This window comes from Ixodes scapularis, unplaced genomic scaffold, assembly GCF_016920785.2.
Source record: "Ixodes scapularis isolate PalLabHiFi unplaced genomic scaffold, ASM1692078v2 PGA_scaffold7__128_contigs__length_106722199, whole genome shotgun sequence".
NCBI lineage: Eukaryota > Metazoa > Arthropoda > Arachnida > Ixodida > Ixodidae > Ixodes > Ixodes scapularis.
In genome coordinates, this window is record NW_024609882.1 from 22265471 (window position 1) to 22278757 (window position 13287).

A 13287-nucleotide genomic window follows, 5' to 3' on the forward strand; every position below is an offset into this window, starting at 1 on the left:
ACATACTAGTTTAGAAATGTTTTAACATGGTTTTCCAGTGAAACTGACATGTTGCTCAAACAATCTTTGTGCTTATCTATCATCAATGATACCTTCACTAGACGTTTGGAAGCTTTTTTCTTTGTGGAGGACCTTAGTGTTCTCTCACACAACTACGTAAATAGTACACGAAGGTGTTTCGCTAGTTCTGAAAACTATGCTATACTCAACCAGTTCACCTGCACCCTTGCTTTTAACTCCTCCTTTGTCATTGCGCCATTAAAACTCTAAACCCCCCCCCCCCCCCCCCCCCCTCACTTCAACATAACTATCTCTACACGATCACTAAGCTCGATTAGTTCGATACTTTTGCGACCATTACAAGGGAACATTCAGTGACTCTAAAGACTTCATGAATCGATGGCGGGCGAATAAGAGGAAATCGCGCTGTGAAACTGGAAACGAAACATAATGCAATCCGATCAGCAAGGCAAAACTAAATATAACATAATCCAAGTCCGAGCCAACGCTGAAAAAATTTTGACGTCATTCGCAAGACCGCAAGGCATTCTGGGACATCACTGACATCACTTCCATTCTTTGCGGTGTTCGTTCCACAAGTTCTTCAAAGTGGAGGTAAGGGATCGGGTCTTAACTCTTTGTGGTTGCATTATGTTGCGAATTGTTTTCACTGTGAGCAATCCACAGCAGTGAACCGGCGAAAGACTAGGAATGTTGCGGAAAGGGACTTCCGCAGGGCATTTAGGGGAGATTTATCGATCGTCCCATCAGGCCTAACGGGCTCGGCTCGCCGGCAGATTTTGACATTGATTTACTGGACCAAAATTGATCTCATATGCTTTATATTTAATGACTACATGTTGTACTGTCCCCACCGTTACGGTGCCCACCATGCTAGTTAACATTAACTTGTGGGCATTCGCAATTTTCGCTCGTGCGCGGGGAAAGAAAAATGGCGTCGCCCTACTTTGCGGATTTTGTAAACCGCGTGATGCGTAGTCGACATTCCTTGACCGCAGCATCGGAGTTAGTTCACTATCATCATTTTAGTTAAGAGAAGGTTTTCTAGTAGCACTGAATCTAGTATCTAAATGCCGGCCTCTGGTTGTTTAGTGCTCACGAAATGAAAAACAACTAAAAAAAATAAATAAAGGCAGCCTTGCGACGCGGTGCGCAAAACGGGCAACTTGAGCTACAAGGTTTCTGCTTGCTCCAAGGTTAACGACAGGCCAGTTGGGCGACCGACAGCTGCAGTTTTCTTCCTTTTTTGTTGCAGACGGGGGAGTTCATTAGCCGCACTGGCTTTTTCATAGGAATGCATGCCTTATTTTCCAGACAAAGTGGAGGAAATTTGTGCAAAAAGGATTGTAAATTTTTGTTGCGAGTGTTTTAGACGTCCTCAGTCGTTTGGAAGTCTGAATTGGGGTCTTTGAGCGCCCAACTAAAATTCTGGCGCAATGCAAACAAAGTGTTGGGCTCCCGCATGATAGCCACATTTTCCACTGGTATGGTTTCGAAAATTCAGTTTCATGAAATTTTACCATATTGAACATATTTGCATGCTTGCTTGTCATCCAAATTCTTTGGCATGTTCTAAGTTGCGTATTGTGGAGAAAATGACAATGAACACTTTCACTGGGTCCTCATAATTGTCAAGGATGAAGTGTTTGTTTCAAGGATATGATGCATGTGACCCATTGCAACTTGTTCATTGGCGGTTGAAGCTACAGGTGCGGTTCTGTTTTCTTTGTTTCTGTGCAGCAGGTGGAACGTCAGTTGAAACACAATTTGTAGCTGCCCTGATTCCAACGAATACAGGGAGCAACGTCATCGGAGATCGTGGTTTTTCGCCGTTTTCAGCAGCTCTTGATCTCCAGACACTACTTTTGAGCGGCTCACCATGGAAGTAAGCATACATTCCCAACATCTAAAAAGTGTGCTCCCTACTCCTGTGGGGACCTGCCTTTCGGCAGTTGGCTGTCTCAATCTCTCGTCGTAGCTTTCGCGAGGGTGTCCAGTATACATCAGAACAGCTATGATAATTTAGCTACATTTGAGCAGTAATTAATGACGGTAGCACCCACTGGTGTGCAAATGTTTATGCCGCCGTAGGTGGCATAAACATTTGCACTGTAGCATGTCGGCACACGCTGACCTGCTGACATCCCCAAGCATGTCAGCACATGCACATGAGTTATAGCTGGGGATGTCGGCACATGCTGACATCCCCAAGCATGTCAGCACACGCCCACGAGTTATGGCTGAATATGGGAAGTTGCGGAAGCGGTCAACAGTATAATTGTGCGTCGCAGGCAGCCAACAAAATTGGGTTTGAGGAATTGCCTGGCTCTTGGCAATGTTCCATCCATCGGATTTATTGATGTCAACGAACATGCTGTTGTCTGTTGTCCATTTTCGGACAATGAAATGCGAAAGTAGTTACGCCGAAGGACGGTTGTGACTGCTTCACGCTGAGTGCGACCAATACAAAAACTTGCTTTGAGCGTTGTGGGGCGCTCTTTTGTCTGCGAAAAGATAGCTGAGGTTCTGAATTCATGCGCTGGCGCGCTCGGCTATCTAGGCAAACAACGGCCATTCCGAGTTCGGTGGGCGGACCAAGCGAAGGCCTTTCACAACCGTGTGCTCCTTTTGAATTTTTGCTCTTGGACCTAGCAAGCACTTATCCCCCAGTTCATGATTATCTCCTGATTTTGAGGGTGCACTCGCTTGGTATTTTACGGTAGGTCCATGGGACATAGCAGATGGTAATCGACGAAGGCTCGGCAGCCATTCACCGGAAACGGGACGAGAAGAGCCACCCCGGGCATTGCCCAAGCACGAGGACGCGTGTTGTTTGAGGAATTTCTGCCCAGATGGCTCGCTACCGAGACACGTGCCCCGTGGACTGCAAGGTCTACGTCGGCGAACTGGGCAACAGCGGCACCAAGCACGAGCTGGAAGAGTCCTTTGGCTACTATGGCCCCCTGCGCAACGTCTGGGTGGCGCGCAGTCCGCCCGGCTTTGCCTTCGTCGAGTTTGAGGACCCACGGGACGCGAGGGATGCCGTGCGCGCCCTTGACGGAAAGTGAGTATCCCAAATTTGTCCCTGCTATTCTGAACTCCAACGCCCTATAGGTGACGGGGGTGGTAGTTCTTCCAAGGTGGCGGAAGAGACTAGGATAGATTCTCCAGGTTTTTCCGTGCGCCTGCTTGCTCATGCTGGTCAGTGTGCTAAAACTAATTTGTCTAGAAATGCAAGCCGGTCAGGGCAGGAGCATATTACAGGTGACGGACATGTTGATGTGCGTCAGAAAAAGGAGCATGTTGATATTTGAGGTGTGGAAACCTCGACTTGCGAAGCTTTGTGGAGGGCGAGCGCAGTTTGGGCACTGGCTACGTCACTGTCCGTGGCAAAATATTTTTGAGGATGATGAAGGTGTCGTGGTGCTAGTGCTTTGCATTGCCATTGGTGCTCTAAAAAGCGAGCAGCTCACGGTGACCGTCAAGCTCCGGAAGAGCAGCATTCGCAGCATTGATATCTTTGTGTCACAGGCTCACAGCTACAGTTTCAGTGTATTGCAACACGTGATGAAACTGCACTATGGTTATGGATGGGAAGTTTTAGGATAGCCTAACTGCAGGCCGCCGTACGGTGTAGCATTGCAACCGGAAGCTTACACTGCGCCTTGGAACCACAATTTTCAGCTTGCGCCAGGAACAATGCTATGCTAGCGGTAACCTACAATAACACTATGCTAAGACTGCCTATTAACATAATTGGCGTGTTTGGGGTTTTTGTTTCATGCTGTATCAGAAATATTTTAGTACAGCATACATTCGTGTACCGTGTTATTTGCAACATTGCGACCCGCCTCGCCAAAGCCAATAGTTCTAATCTCGTCACTAACACAGGCATGCTAAAAATTCTCATAGCATTTTTTTATTTGCCTTTGTAATTACCTAAAAGCGAGTATGCGTATTGTCTTTTGAAAGTGCTTGGAACAAATTGCAATCTTCCTTGTAACAGCCTTAAAGCACCAACCCATTCTCGATATCTATTGCTCGACATACCTTTGTGTGACCAGATTTCCTCTACTCGGGGCTAACTTTCTGTAGGCCGCATGCTAGAGCTCTACACTACTAACGGGAGTGTTTGCCATCCCTTTGAGTGCAGATTGAGCTGGCAACTGCAAGACCAGAAATCTGCAGCCTATGCTACACACGAAAAGCCCCTAATGAAGCCAGACATCTCAATCTCTTTGTGCAACGCTGCTGCGGGGCGGTACACAAAAATTAATATTCTAACGCTCTCTTCATTTTTGTTTACACTGTTTTATGCATTTACACTTCGAATATAGCCATGCATTGATATCAGCACTGAGGCCGACAGTCCCTGCCACCGTCCCCGCTCCTCTGGTTCTTCGTTCGTCCAAGAGAGGGCGGGCGGCGGTTTGTAGTTGTGAATAGTCAACGAGATGTGAATGGGGGGGGGGGGGGGGGGGGAAGAGAAGAGAAGAGAAGAGAAGGGGGTTCCGCTACCCCTTCTTTGGCGCAAATTTCCTAGCTCCTACGATGCTTTGGCGTCTCGTGATCCTCAGGCACGCATGTGCGGCCGAATCGCATTGGAAAGCAACGAGCGCATGTGGGATGCTGTGCCGGTTGCAGTGCGCTGGGTTGCATCGTTGCATCGTTGGCATCGCATCTCTTTGCATCGTTGGCGTCGGTTGCGGCGTTTAGAACGAGCGTTTTGGTTCATGCCTACATGTGTGGCGTCTGGTTTGCCGACACGCTTCTCTAGAGATTGGAAGTCTTCGAAGGGGGCCTGCACGGTCGACGACAGACTCACCCGACGCACGTCCCCTTCTCCCCGCTTCCAGGATGCTGTGCGGCCGCAGGGTGCGCGTAGAGTTGTCGACGGGCAAGTCCCGCAACTCGTACCGCGGCTCTTCTCGGCCCTTCCAACCGACCGACCGCTGCTACGACTGTGGCGAGAGGGGCCACTACGCCAGGGACTGCAGAGTCTACTCCCGCAGGAACTCCTCACGGTGCGTGTTGTTTCCCCTTTGGGGCTCTTGTTCCTCGTTTGTGGTCTTTGATTTTTTGGGTGGGGGCTTAAACGTGCTTTTAGAGGAGGGTCAGTGAATCAGGCATGGAGTGATTTGGGTTGTAGCGAGGTTTAGGCAAGTGAGGATACTAGTCACCGAAAAGGGGGTACAGGTCTATGGGTGAAGGTGGCTTTTAGCGTCGGAGTGAGCTTTGGAGAGTAGGGGGGGGGGGGGGGGGGGTATGCTACTGTGTACAGCTTCAGTTGACGGGGCACTGGCAGCGTTTGATTTGTACTGTGTTCACCCCTAAACTGACTGCGCAGTGGAAGCTACGTGTTCGTTGGACGAGTTGTGTATACGTCTTTTGCAATGTGGTTGCGCTGCACGTGGAGAGAGCGAGGTCGGGCGATGTAAAGGAGGCGGTTGATTGGTCCAGCAAATGTGTAGCTCTCGCCTCGCCGTCGGCTTGGGCGTGAACAGGGTATAGTTGCCACACCACTGCAGACCAGTGAGCAGTTCGTAGGAGGCCAATTAATGATGGGATTTGTATGTGTTGGGGAGGAGGGTAGATGACTGTTTGCCGGTGGGGGCATGTGTGTGTGTACTACGCGCGGTCTGTTTGGCCGGACGTAGCAAGTAATGCTGGTGCACCATGTTTTGTAGGCCAGAGCCTCGCCTCCCCGTTGATCGTAAATGTCTGCGCCCGAGAGGCTTCGGTTGAGTCGGCGGCTGCGGGTTGAGAGTCGGCAGCACGACAGCCACTGCTCCTAACGTGCAGCTAGATGATCATGAGCGAGAGAGAGCGACCCCTCTTCTTCCACCACCTCACGCACTTGCGGCACTCTGCAAAGAGGAGCGATGGGCACGGTCTGCAGGCCCCGTTGTGTCCCCTCAACTCTACCGCTCTGCTAGTCCACACAACAGCTCTGCTTCTGCTGCCGCTCTGCTAGAGTGCTTCCACTGCGTTGAAGGGGCAGGGAGAGAGAGAGAGAGATTGAACGCTTCCTCTACTACTACTACTACTACTGCGGGGAACACACACTGAAAGAGGGTGAAAGGGAAGAGAGTTGCCCTAGCGGCCAGAGCGTTACTGCTGCCTTCGAGGCTGCACTGCAGTCTGCGGCGGCCGCCAGAGGTAAGTCGTGCTGCGCCTTCAAAGGGAGGGGCGGGGGGCTGTTCTTCCACTGCGAGGCCCGAGCACTGCACCATTTTCGCGGCGATTTGATGGGAATTCGGTGGCGGGGAGGGGGTTGAAGCACTTGGTCTTGTCCAGAAGCAAGGAAGCTTCAGTGTTAGGTGAATGCCGAGGCATGGTGCAGAACTCGGATCTTGCGGCTGCTTTGCTGTGGCCATTTGTTACAGACGGAGAGGGTGTGATTGGGGCTTCAGGGTTTGTGGAAGCAAGCACTGTGCCGTCTTAGGGCGAGATCGGAAACGGAATGTTGAGGCAACTCAGGGTTAGTCTGGTAAAGGGTTGTATAGTTATTAAATATTTGGGAACTGCTGCAGTTTTGTGTCCTTGCATTTGCCGTGGACTCGTAGGTGGCAGAAATACTGAGAGTTGCGGGAGGCAGTGGTACGAATGGGGACTGGTGGATGGGGAGGCATGATGTGTGGCCCCTCCGGGCATGTTACATATGGTGATTGTGGAAAGGTACTGTGTTATGGGCCAACGCAGGGAAAGAGCGACCTCTGCAAGGTGCCTGCATTTAGTTTGCTAAGCCTGGGGTGTGGGGAATTGGTTTGCTCTGTGAGGAAAGCAACATAGTTGGAATTATGGGGAGCACTGGGGCACAAGCACTGCGTGCACGGGATTGTAAGCGTGAGTGGTTGCTTTGTGGTAACTGTTGGTGTGGAGCGATTTTTATAGGGTCAAAGGGTGACGGCAAATTGTTTGCAGAACTGTCTTTCGTGAAGAACTGTTTTCCCATGACGTGTGTCGGTAGGGGCTTTGCACAAAGCAAGTTCTGTGCGAGTGTTTTGGTGGTACTTCCTAAATAATATAGTTACTTTAGTGTTTTCTAGGTTTGATTCTAGTAAATGCGGGAGGGTATTGCTTTCCAGTAAGTAGGGCCCAAGCTCCTTGAACTGAATAACTTTGTGGTGTTTAACAACAGTTCCAAGATTGCATTCTCCAGTACTCTTGTTGGCCCTTTACAAATTGCAGTACAGTCCACCTTGATTAGGTATTTTACTAGGTTTAGCAAAATGTTTTATATCACAAAAGAGGCACACTGCAAGTCACCTGGTGTCCAACAAGATTCTGACTTATTTGGCCTGTTTAAAAAGGAAACTACAGCCTTTATTACCTCAATTGCATATAAGTCTTAAAAATTAATGCAATTGCTCTTTTTTTTCTGTAGTTTATTGGTTGTTTCAAAGCGTCAGATGCCCTTTGTTGGATTGGCACGCATACACCACCCAAAATTTTACTTAGGCAAATTTAGGTGCTTGTATCATTGGATGTCAACCTCGTTAGGGCAACACCACCTGGACTAACGACTTTGCACGCCCAAATTTTGGCACCATCTCGCCAGATCCGCGCACAGATTGGCCACGAGTGTGGCGTCGGCATATCACTAATTCTCGTGTTCTGTCGACGCATTATTTTCGGTCCCAGTCACTTGGTTGGTGCTGTCGTGTGGTGACATCCCGTAAAGAAAGGGAGAGAAAACGAACGGACTCTTACTTCACTTCAACATAATTTGGCAGAGAGTGAATGCTACGCCCCCTCGAGCCGATCGAAAGAAAGCGTATCAGAGCTCTCCGCAGGAAGATTGCATTCCGACGACGCAGTGTTCAGTGCCTCGTTCGGACGTTCCGATTGGCTTGCTGGTACCGTAGCTTTCGTCATCTACCAAGCTATGGTGATACAGAGTTGGGACTGGCTGTCCAACTCTGTATCAGAGAAGGGCAGGTGTATTTGGGTTGGTGCCAATCCGACCTGCCCGCAGTGACCGATCCCGGTCGGGCTCCCGCGGGCGTCGTTCGCGCAGCCGATCGCGGTCCCGGTCCCGGAGCCGCTCGTTCAGCCCAAGGCGCGGCGGCGGCGGAGGCGGCGGTGGCCGCTCTCGCTCCCTGAGCCGCTCCCCCCGGCGGTCCCCCCCTGCTGGATCCCGCAGCCGCTCACGCAGCCGGTGAGTGGGACAAGGAGGCCCCCTCCCGTGCCAGGGCAGGTAACTGCTACTACCCTCTCGCACACTGCCTGCCCGCCCGTCAGGGTTGCACCTTCGGTCTCCAGATGGCACCACTCCCCGGCACCCCAGCCTGAGCTTAGGTCTCGTATTGCGTGCGGTCTAGGTAAAGGCACGTCTGGAAGTGAGCTTGGGCCTGGATACGACGTCTGTGATGCGATGGACGTTTCAGGTCCTCGCGTCATGCCCGGTGTCGAAACGGAGACTTTGCGTTTAAGACCAGGCGTATTTTCGTCCTTGTCGTTCCTTCTGTAGATGGCGGTGATTGGCTCTCCGAATGCACTGCGGGATCTTGGGTGAAGCGCGTGGGTTTCGTCAACGTAGTGTTAACATCTTGTGTTTACAACAAAGTACTCTGGTGAGTGCCAGTTGTGAGGCCATCTGGTGACTGGGTATGAAGTTACATTGAAACAGCGGGGCTTCAACAGGCACTTGTTTCTCGTCTAGCCTTTGTGTACCTTTGTGTATTGGCCTCAAAGGGCTTCTCAACTCACTCTTATTGAATTATATTTTTGTTTGTAGCTAGGTTGTTTAGAAATAATAACTAGGCTATTGGTCACTTTTATGTAGTGAGGTATTCTGTGAGGCAGTGCTTATCTTAATGCCTTGCCTACTAGTGAGTTACTCCTGCCACCTTTTACGGACCATAAAGCCCGACCACGAGTGTGTTCCGGCGCTTGTTTAGTGTGCTCTTCGGCAGATGGCAGCACCACCCTTGTTACTCCACTTACCTTGGGTTGTTTGCTCATTTGTGTTGCTGTTTGGCAAAGACAAAACTCCATTGAGCAAGAAAAGAAGAAAAAAAAAACGCACACAGGGTAAGCGTTTGCGCCAATACATTGTTTTGTCGTGGAGGTTTGCTATAGCCGCCGAAGAGATCCAAGAACTTAGTTTTGAAAGGGAATGCTCGGGCATCTCTGACGACAAATCTTGCAGCCTTTCTGATTACCTGGAATCGGGTGGTTCGATGAACAGTGATGATATAAATCGTTTTCATCACTCCCATCAAGGTGGCTCTCCACCTTCCTGAATGTTTTCTTAGTGCTTCCACACCGAAAAACTACTGAAGAAGATCGGAAGTTTCGATTTAGAGCAAGATACCACATCTGAAAATCAAGGATATGCTTTTGTCTAATTTTGATGCAAATTGCTTGTTTAAAATGAAGTTTTGCTGTACGTTTTTTGAAGGAACAAATGAGTAGGCAAGGGGTTAAAGGGACGAATTCAGTTTCAGCGTCGTTTGAAGTCTCTCGGCACGTCGTCAAAACCCCCGAAATTTGTTTCATCTGAAACGGGGGGGAGGACCCTGTGGGCGATTTAAGTCAAACTCTATAGCCTCTGATGTTCAAAGACAGTACCCTAGTAATCTCCCAAAGTGGGCTTGGTGCAAGCAGCTGCTGCACAACATGGCCACGAACACTTGGGCTGCTTGAACACAACATGTGTGAACACTTAGGAGGGCCCCGTTATGTCGATGTCTTGATTTTATGGCAAAAGTCCTAAGTTTAAAAGTCTAAATTTCAATTTACAGTGGTATTGGCTGAGATGTCTTGAGGGGTTGTGGTGCTCCAGAGTTCTTTTTTACCCGTTTGTGCTCGTACTGCTCGCAGGCATGCTCTTGTGCACGAATGGCAGAGTGCATGGTCTTAGCTAAGAGCTGCCTTACCTGAAGGCCACCAGGAACTGGTGAACCTGCAGAGTGGAGGGGCCTGTGACTGTTTGTCTTTCTTACATAGGCTGCACTAAAGGCTTATTCACACAATGCATCTTTTCAATGTGCAACGGTTTAGCGAAATCGGAATTTTACGAAATTGGCCTGTTCACGCGTAGTCCGCTATGCGAAACCCGCAACATATTGCCTCACGAGAATTTTGCCAAACCTTGTCGTCTGCACCGATAATATTGAGAGTTTCGCATAAAAATATAACAAAATATGCACAGTGTGAAGAAAGAGTCTTCTTTATTAATACCACTCAATGATCTTGGTTGGATTCGGCTCACTCAGTTTACTAGGGCCTGCCAAATGGGGAAAGACAGCTAACTTCAAAGAACGGGCAGATGATCTCGGAGTATTTCGGACATTCTTGCACTGCTAAAAGATTGGTTATACCCATCATGTTCACATGGCATGCTTGCGCTCGTCGCGACTGGAGGAATCTGCACCTTGACTGAACAATTTCGTACTGCCCGTACGCACAGCCTCTGCCTGTCACTTGCCGCCATGTTTGTTTTCTCTTTTCGGCCTCGGCCACTTTGGCTCGGATATGAGATAGGCCAAACATCGGGCTTTTTCAAAAGCTTGCCCCACCTTTAAGGTTGTCGTAGCGATGTCGAGCGGCCATTGGCAGCTTCCGCATTTCTCCTTCAGGTGATTGACAGGCCTCGGTAAGGTTTGAAAATAATCGCAGCAGAAGCAAGGAGTGCGTGCAACCTTTTTTGGAGGCGTGCTACTTGTTCGGTGGCATTCCAACGGGTATCTGTTTCCCGAAACTTAGTTTCACAAGACTCGCCAGCAAGATGCATCATGTGAATAGACCTTAAGGGGGGCACTGGCTAGAGATTTAACTTCTGAACTACTGAAGTGATTGGAATGAAATTTGCAGGGGAGATTGAACATCAGATGGAGGTGTATTGTGCAAACTTTCAGCTCTCCTGGAGAATTTTACGTACCTGCATAAGATATGTCACTTTGTTAGGAAATCTATGATGTGCAAATGAACCTATTAAATACCATTTTGACTTTGGGCTGTCTAATTTTTATAACTTAAGTGTAAATATTTCAGGAAGAGTCATTACCTCAAAATATGAGATGCATATCTGTCCTATGTCAATTTTTGAAAACACATAGCTCTTTCTCAATGAGGACTTCAACCTACAAGAAAATAAAGTAGATAGCCCAAATACCCAGTAAATTTCAGTTCAGAAACATTTTGCTTGTGGTTAATCATGTCGTATTACACCTGAGACTGCGGTGGAAGAAGTCGTTTTGAGACGTTCTCTGTGTTCCTTCTACTGAAAGTTCTTCCGACTTCTTCCACCGCAGTCTCGGGTGTAATACGACATGATTAGCTACCACCAGCTCGCCTGCACTCTCACCGTTTTTGATTGTGGTATCGGAATACTTCTACCTTCAAACAAGATTCCTTCATATGAAATTTGCAGCAAAAAGTGGAATTCAGAAAAATGCATTCAAACATTCTTTACTTTGTTACTGCTCACAATCTGTTAAAAATAGTTTATATCAGCAACTATCTGGCATGTGAACACATACCTCATAGGACAGATCTTATGAATTGCATGCCAACACAAAAATAAATACTGTGAGTAGTCGTAGTCTGGCGATGGTACTTCGCCGTCTACAGTTGTAATCCTTGCTTTCGTCTAAAACATTTTGTGTGCCGTGCTTTTTGCGCTTGTATAAGTGTGCAACCGTCGCCTCTGGGAGGGTCTTCCAAACAACGCTTTGGTAGCTCGTCCAGTCACTGGGATTGCGAGGCCACGCAGTGGCTGCTCTATTGCTAGCTTTTCCTCCGGCGTGATGACTTTTTGTACAGATGAAGCCTCCCAGTGGAATTTCTTTTGTTTTTTCATCATAAAACTGCAGACATGAGCCTGTTGACGCGACAGAATGAGCGTGATACGGATACCAAAATGGTGAATATAAACAAACAGTCACCTTATATCAAGCAATGCGTTTTTGTTTTAAGTTTCGGTTTCAATTGTTATGTGCACATATTTTTAGGCACCGGCTTTTGCGGGGAGAAGAGCGTTAGAATCGTGCGAACACAGTAGGTTGGAGTAAGCAAATTGGCCCTTTCAAAAGTGAGTCTGGCCACCCTGTCCAGAGCCAAATCTGACGCTCCAGTGGCAGCACAGCAGAGCCTCTCCGCACAAGGAAGAGCAAACTTCTCGAAACCGTACAGCAGAAAGCAGGGAATGCATGTTCTTTTTTGTGGGCTTAGATTCACAAAGTTTGGGGTGCCCGTTTTAGACTATCTTGTTCTCCGACCGCCGTCATTCAAGCGGCACTGTTAGAACCTTTCAGACTGCCTGTCGATGGCTGCGTCGTTTACGCCTAGGCTTTCCGCCGCTTTCTAACCGCCCGCTTGTGCACAGGTCTCCGGTGGGCAAGAGGGGCCGAAGTGGGTCCAAGTCTCCAAGCCGCCGGGACTCCCGTAACGGAAACCTGGACTGAGCGCTCCCCTTTTCCCCGTTGCACACAGCTCCCGCACGTGTGCCACCATATTCATCGGTTCGTCGCCCGCGGTGTCGCCTCCCATTCCTGCAGTAATCAGCTTGCCCTTCCCTGCATTGTTCTCGTCACTGAGCTCGTCTCGTCGCCACCCGGAACCCCAAGGTGGACGGGGGACGTTCTCATTCACCGTGTTTTTCGTCTGTCACGTGCTGCATGCATGCGTATCTCGAGACACTGGCGTGGAGACACTCCAAGCGATTGTTTCGAAGACCGTGCAACTGAAGTCTTCAACAGTGTGTATTGGCTTGCCATTGGATTGTCCTGGAAGTATTCAGTGCCACTTTTCATTCTTTCCTGTTTGGTGTCATCAAAATAAAAATTGCTCCTTCACCGACACTCGCACATTTTGTTCTTGCAGAAGTTTGATGGTGTATTTAATACTTCACCTGCAAATTCCAAGTGGGGGTTTGCTTCTGTTGTCCCATACCATGTCTTAAAGGGGCGATGCAATGATTTTCAAACTTTGGCCAATTAACTGCGGGAATTTTTGTCACCTACAGAATGAAGAACAAAACCATATTTTCTTGCACGCTCGCTCTAGTTTTTATTTAAAAGTGAAACAAATAGAAGGTCAAAGTGCCTCTCCAACGGTGAAGTAGTCTTCCAATGTACTTTGGGGGCAGGGGAATGATTTTCAAAGTTCTGCATTCTTAGTTAAATGCCCGTGTGAGCAATTCTTGAAAATGTCTGCCGTTAACCAGGACATTTCATGCACGATGAACCATATGCAGAGCACACTAATAAAAGGGGGAAAAAAATCTAATCCGGAGCATTATTGCGCAATGTGCCGTAT

General features: G+C 48.7%; 1 protein-coding gene across 5 annotated transcripts; it reads left to right on the forward strand.

The window, feature by feature from the left end:
- The first annotated feature begins 524 nt into the window (after nucleotides 1-524).
- On the forward strand, nucleotides 525-12828 carry LOC8052109 (serine/arginine-rich splicing factor 7). Of its 5 annotated transcripts, none has more exons than XM_029973613.4 (6): nucleotides 525-615; nucleotides 1762-1906; nucleotides 2877-3085; nucleotides 4878-5045; nucleotides 8000-8221; nucleotides 12356-12828. In XM_029973613.4, exons 2-5 carry the CDS (start codon nucleotides 1901-1903, stop codon nucleotides 8184-8186), a joined length of 570 nt encoding a protein of 189 aa, XP_029829473.1. In that variant the 5' UTR covers nucleotides 525-615; nucleotides 1762-1900; the 3' UTR covers nucleotides 8187-8221; nucleotides 12356-12828. The 5 variants fall into 5 exon arrangements, with proteins under 5 accessions (XP_029829473.1, XP_029829474.1, XP_029829471.1 ...); XM_029973614.3 differs by having other exon boundaries at nucleotides 8000-8217; XM_029973611.3 differs by having other exon boundaries at nucleotides 8000-8182.
- Nucleotides 12829-13287: the final 459 nt, after the last annotated feature.

Excerpts from the sequence above, each read along its gene's own strand:
- LOC8052109 (XM_029973611.3), top strand. Across the intron at positions 5,046-7,999 it reads TCCCGCAGGAACTCCTCACG|TGACCGATCCCGGTCGGGCT; the intron begins GTGCGTGTTGTT and ends ACCTGCCCGCAG. Across the intron at positions 8,183-12,355 it reads CGCAGCCGCTCACGCAGCCG|GTCTCCGGTGGGCAAGAGGG; the intron begins GTGAGTGGGACA and ends GCTTGTGCACAG.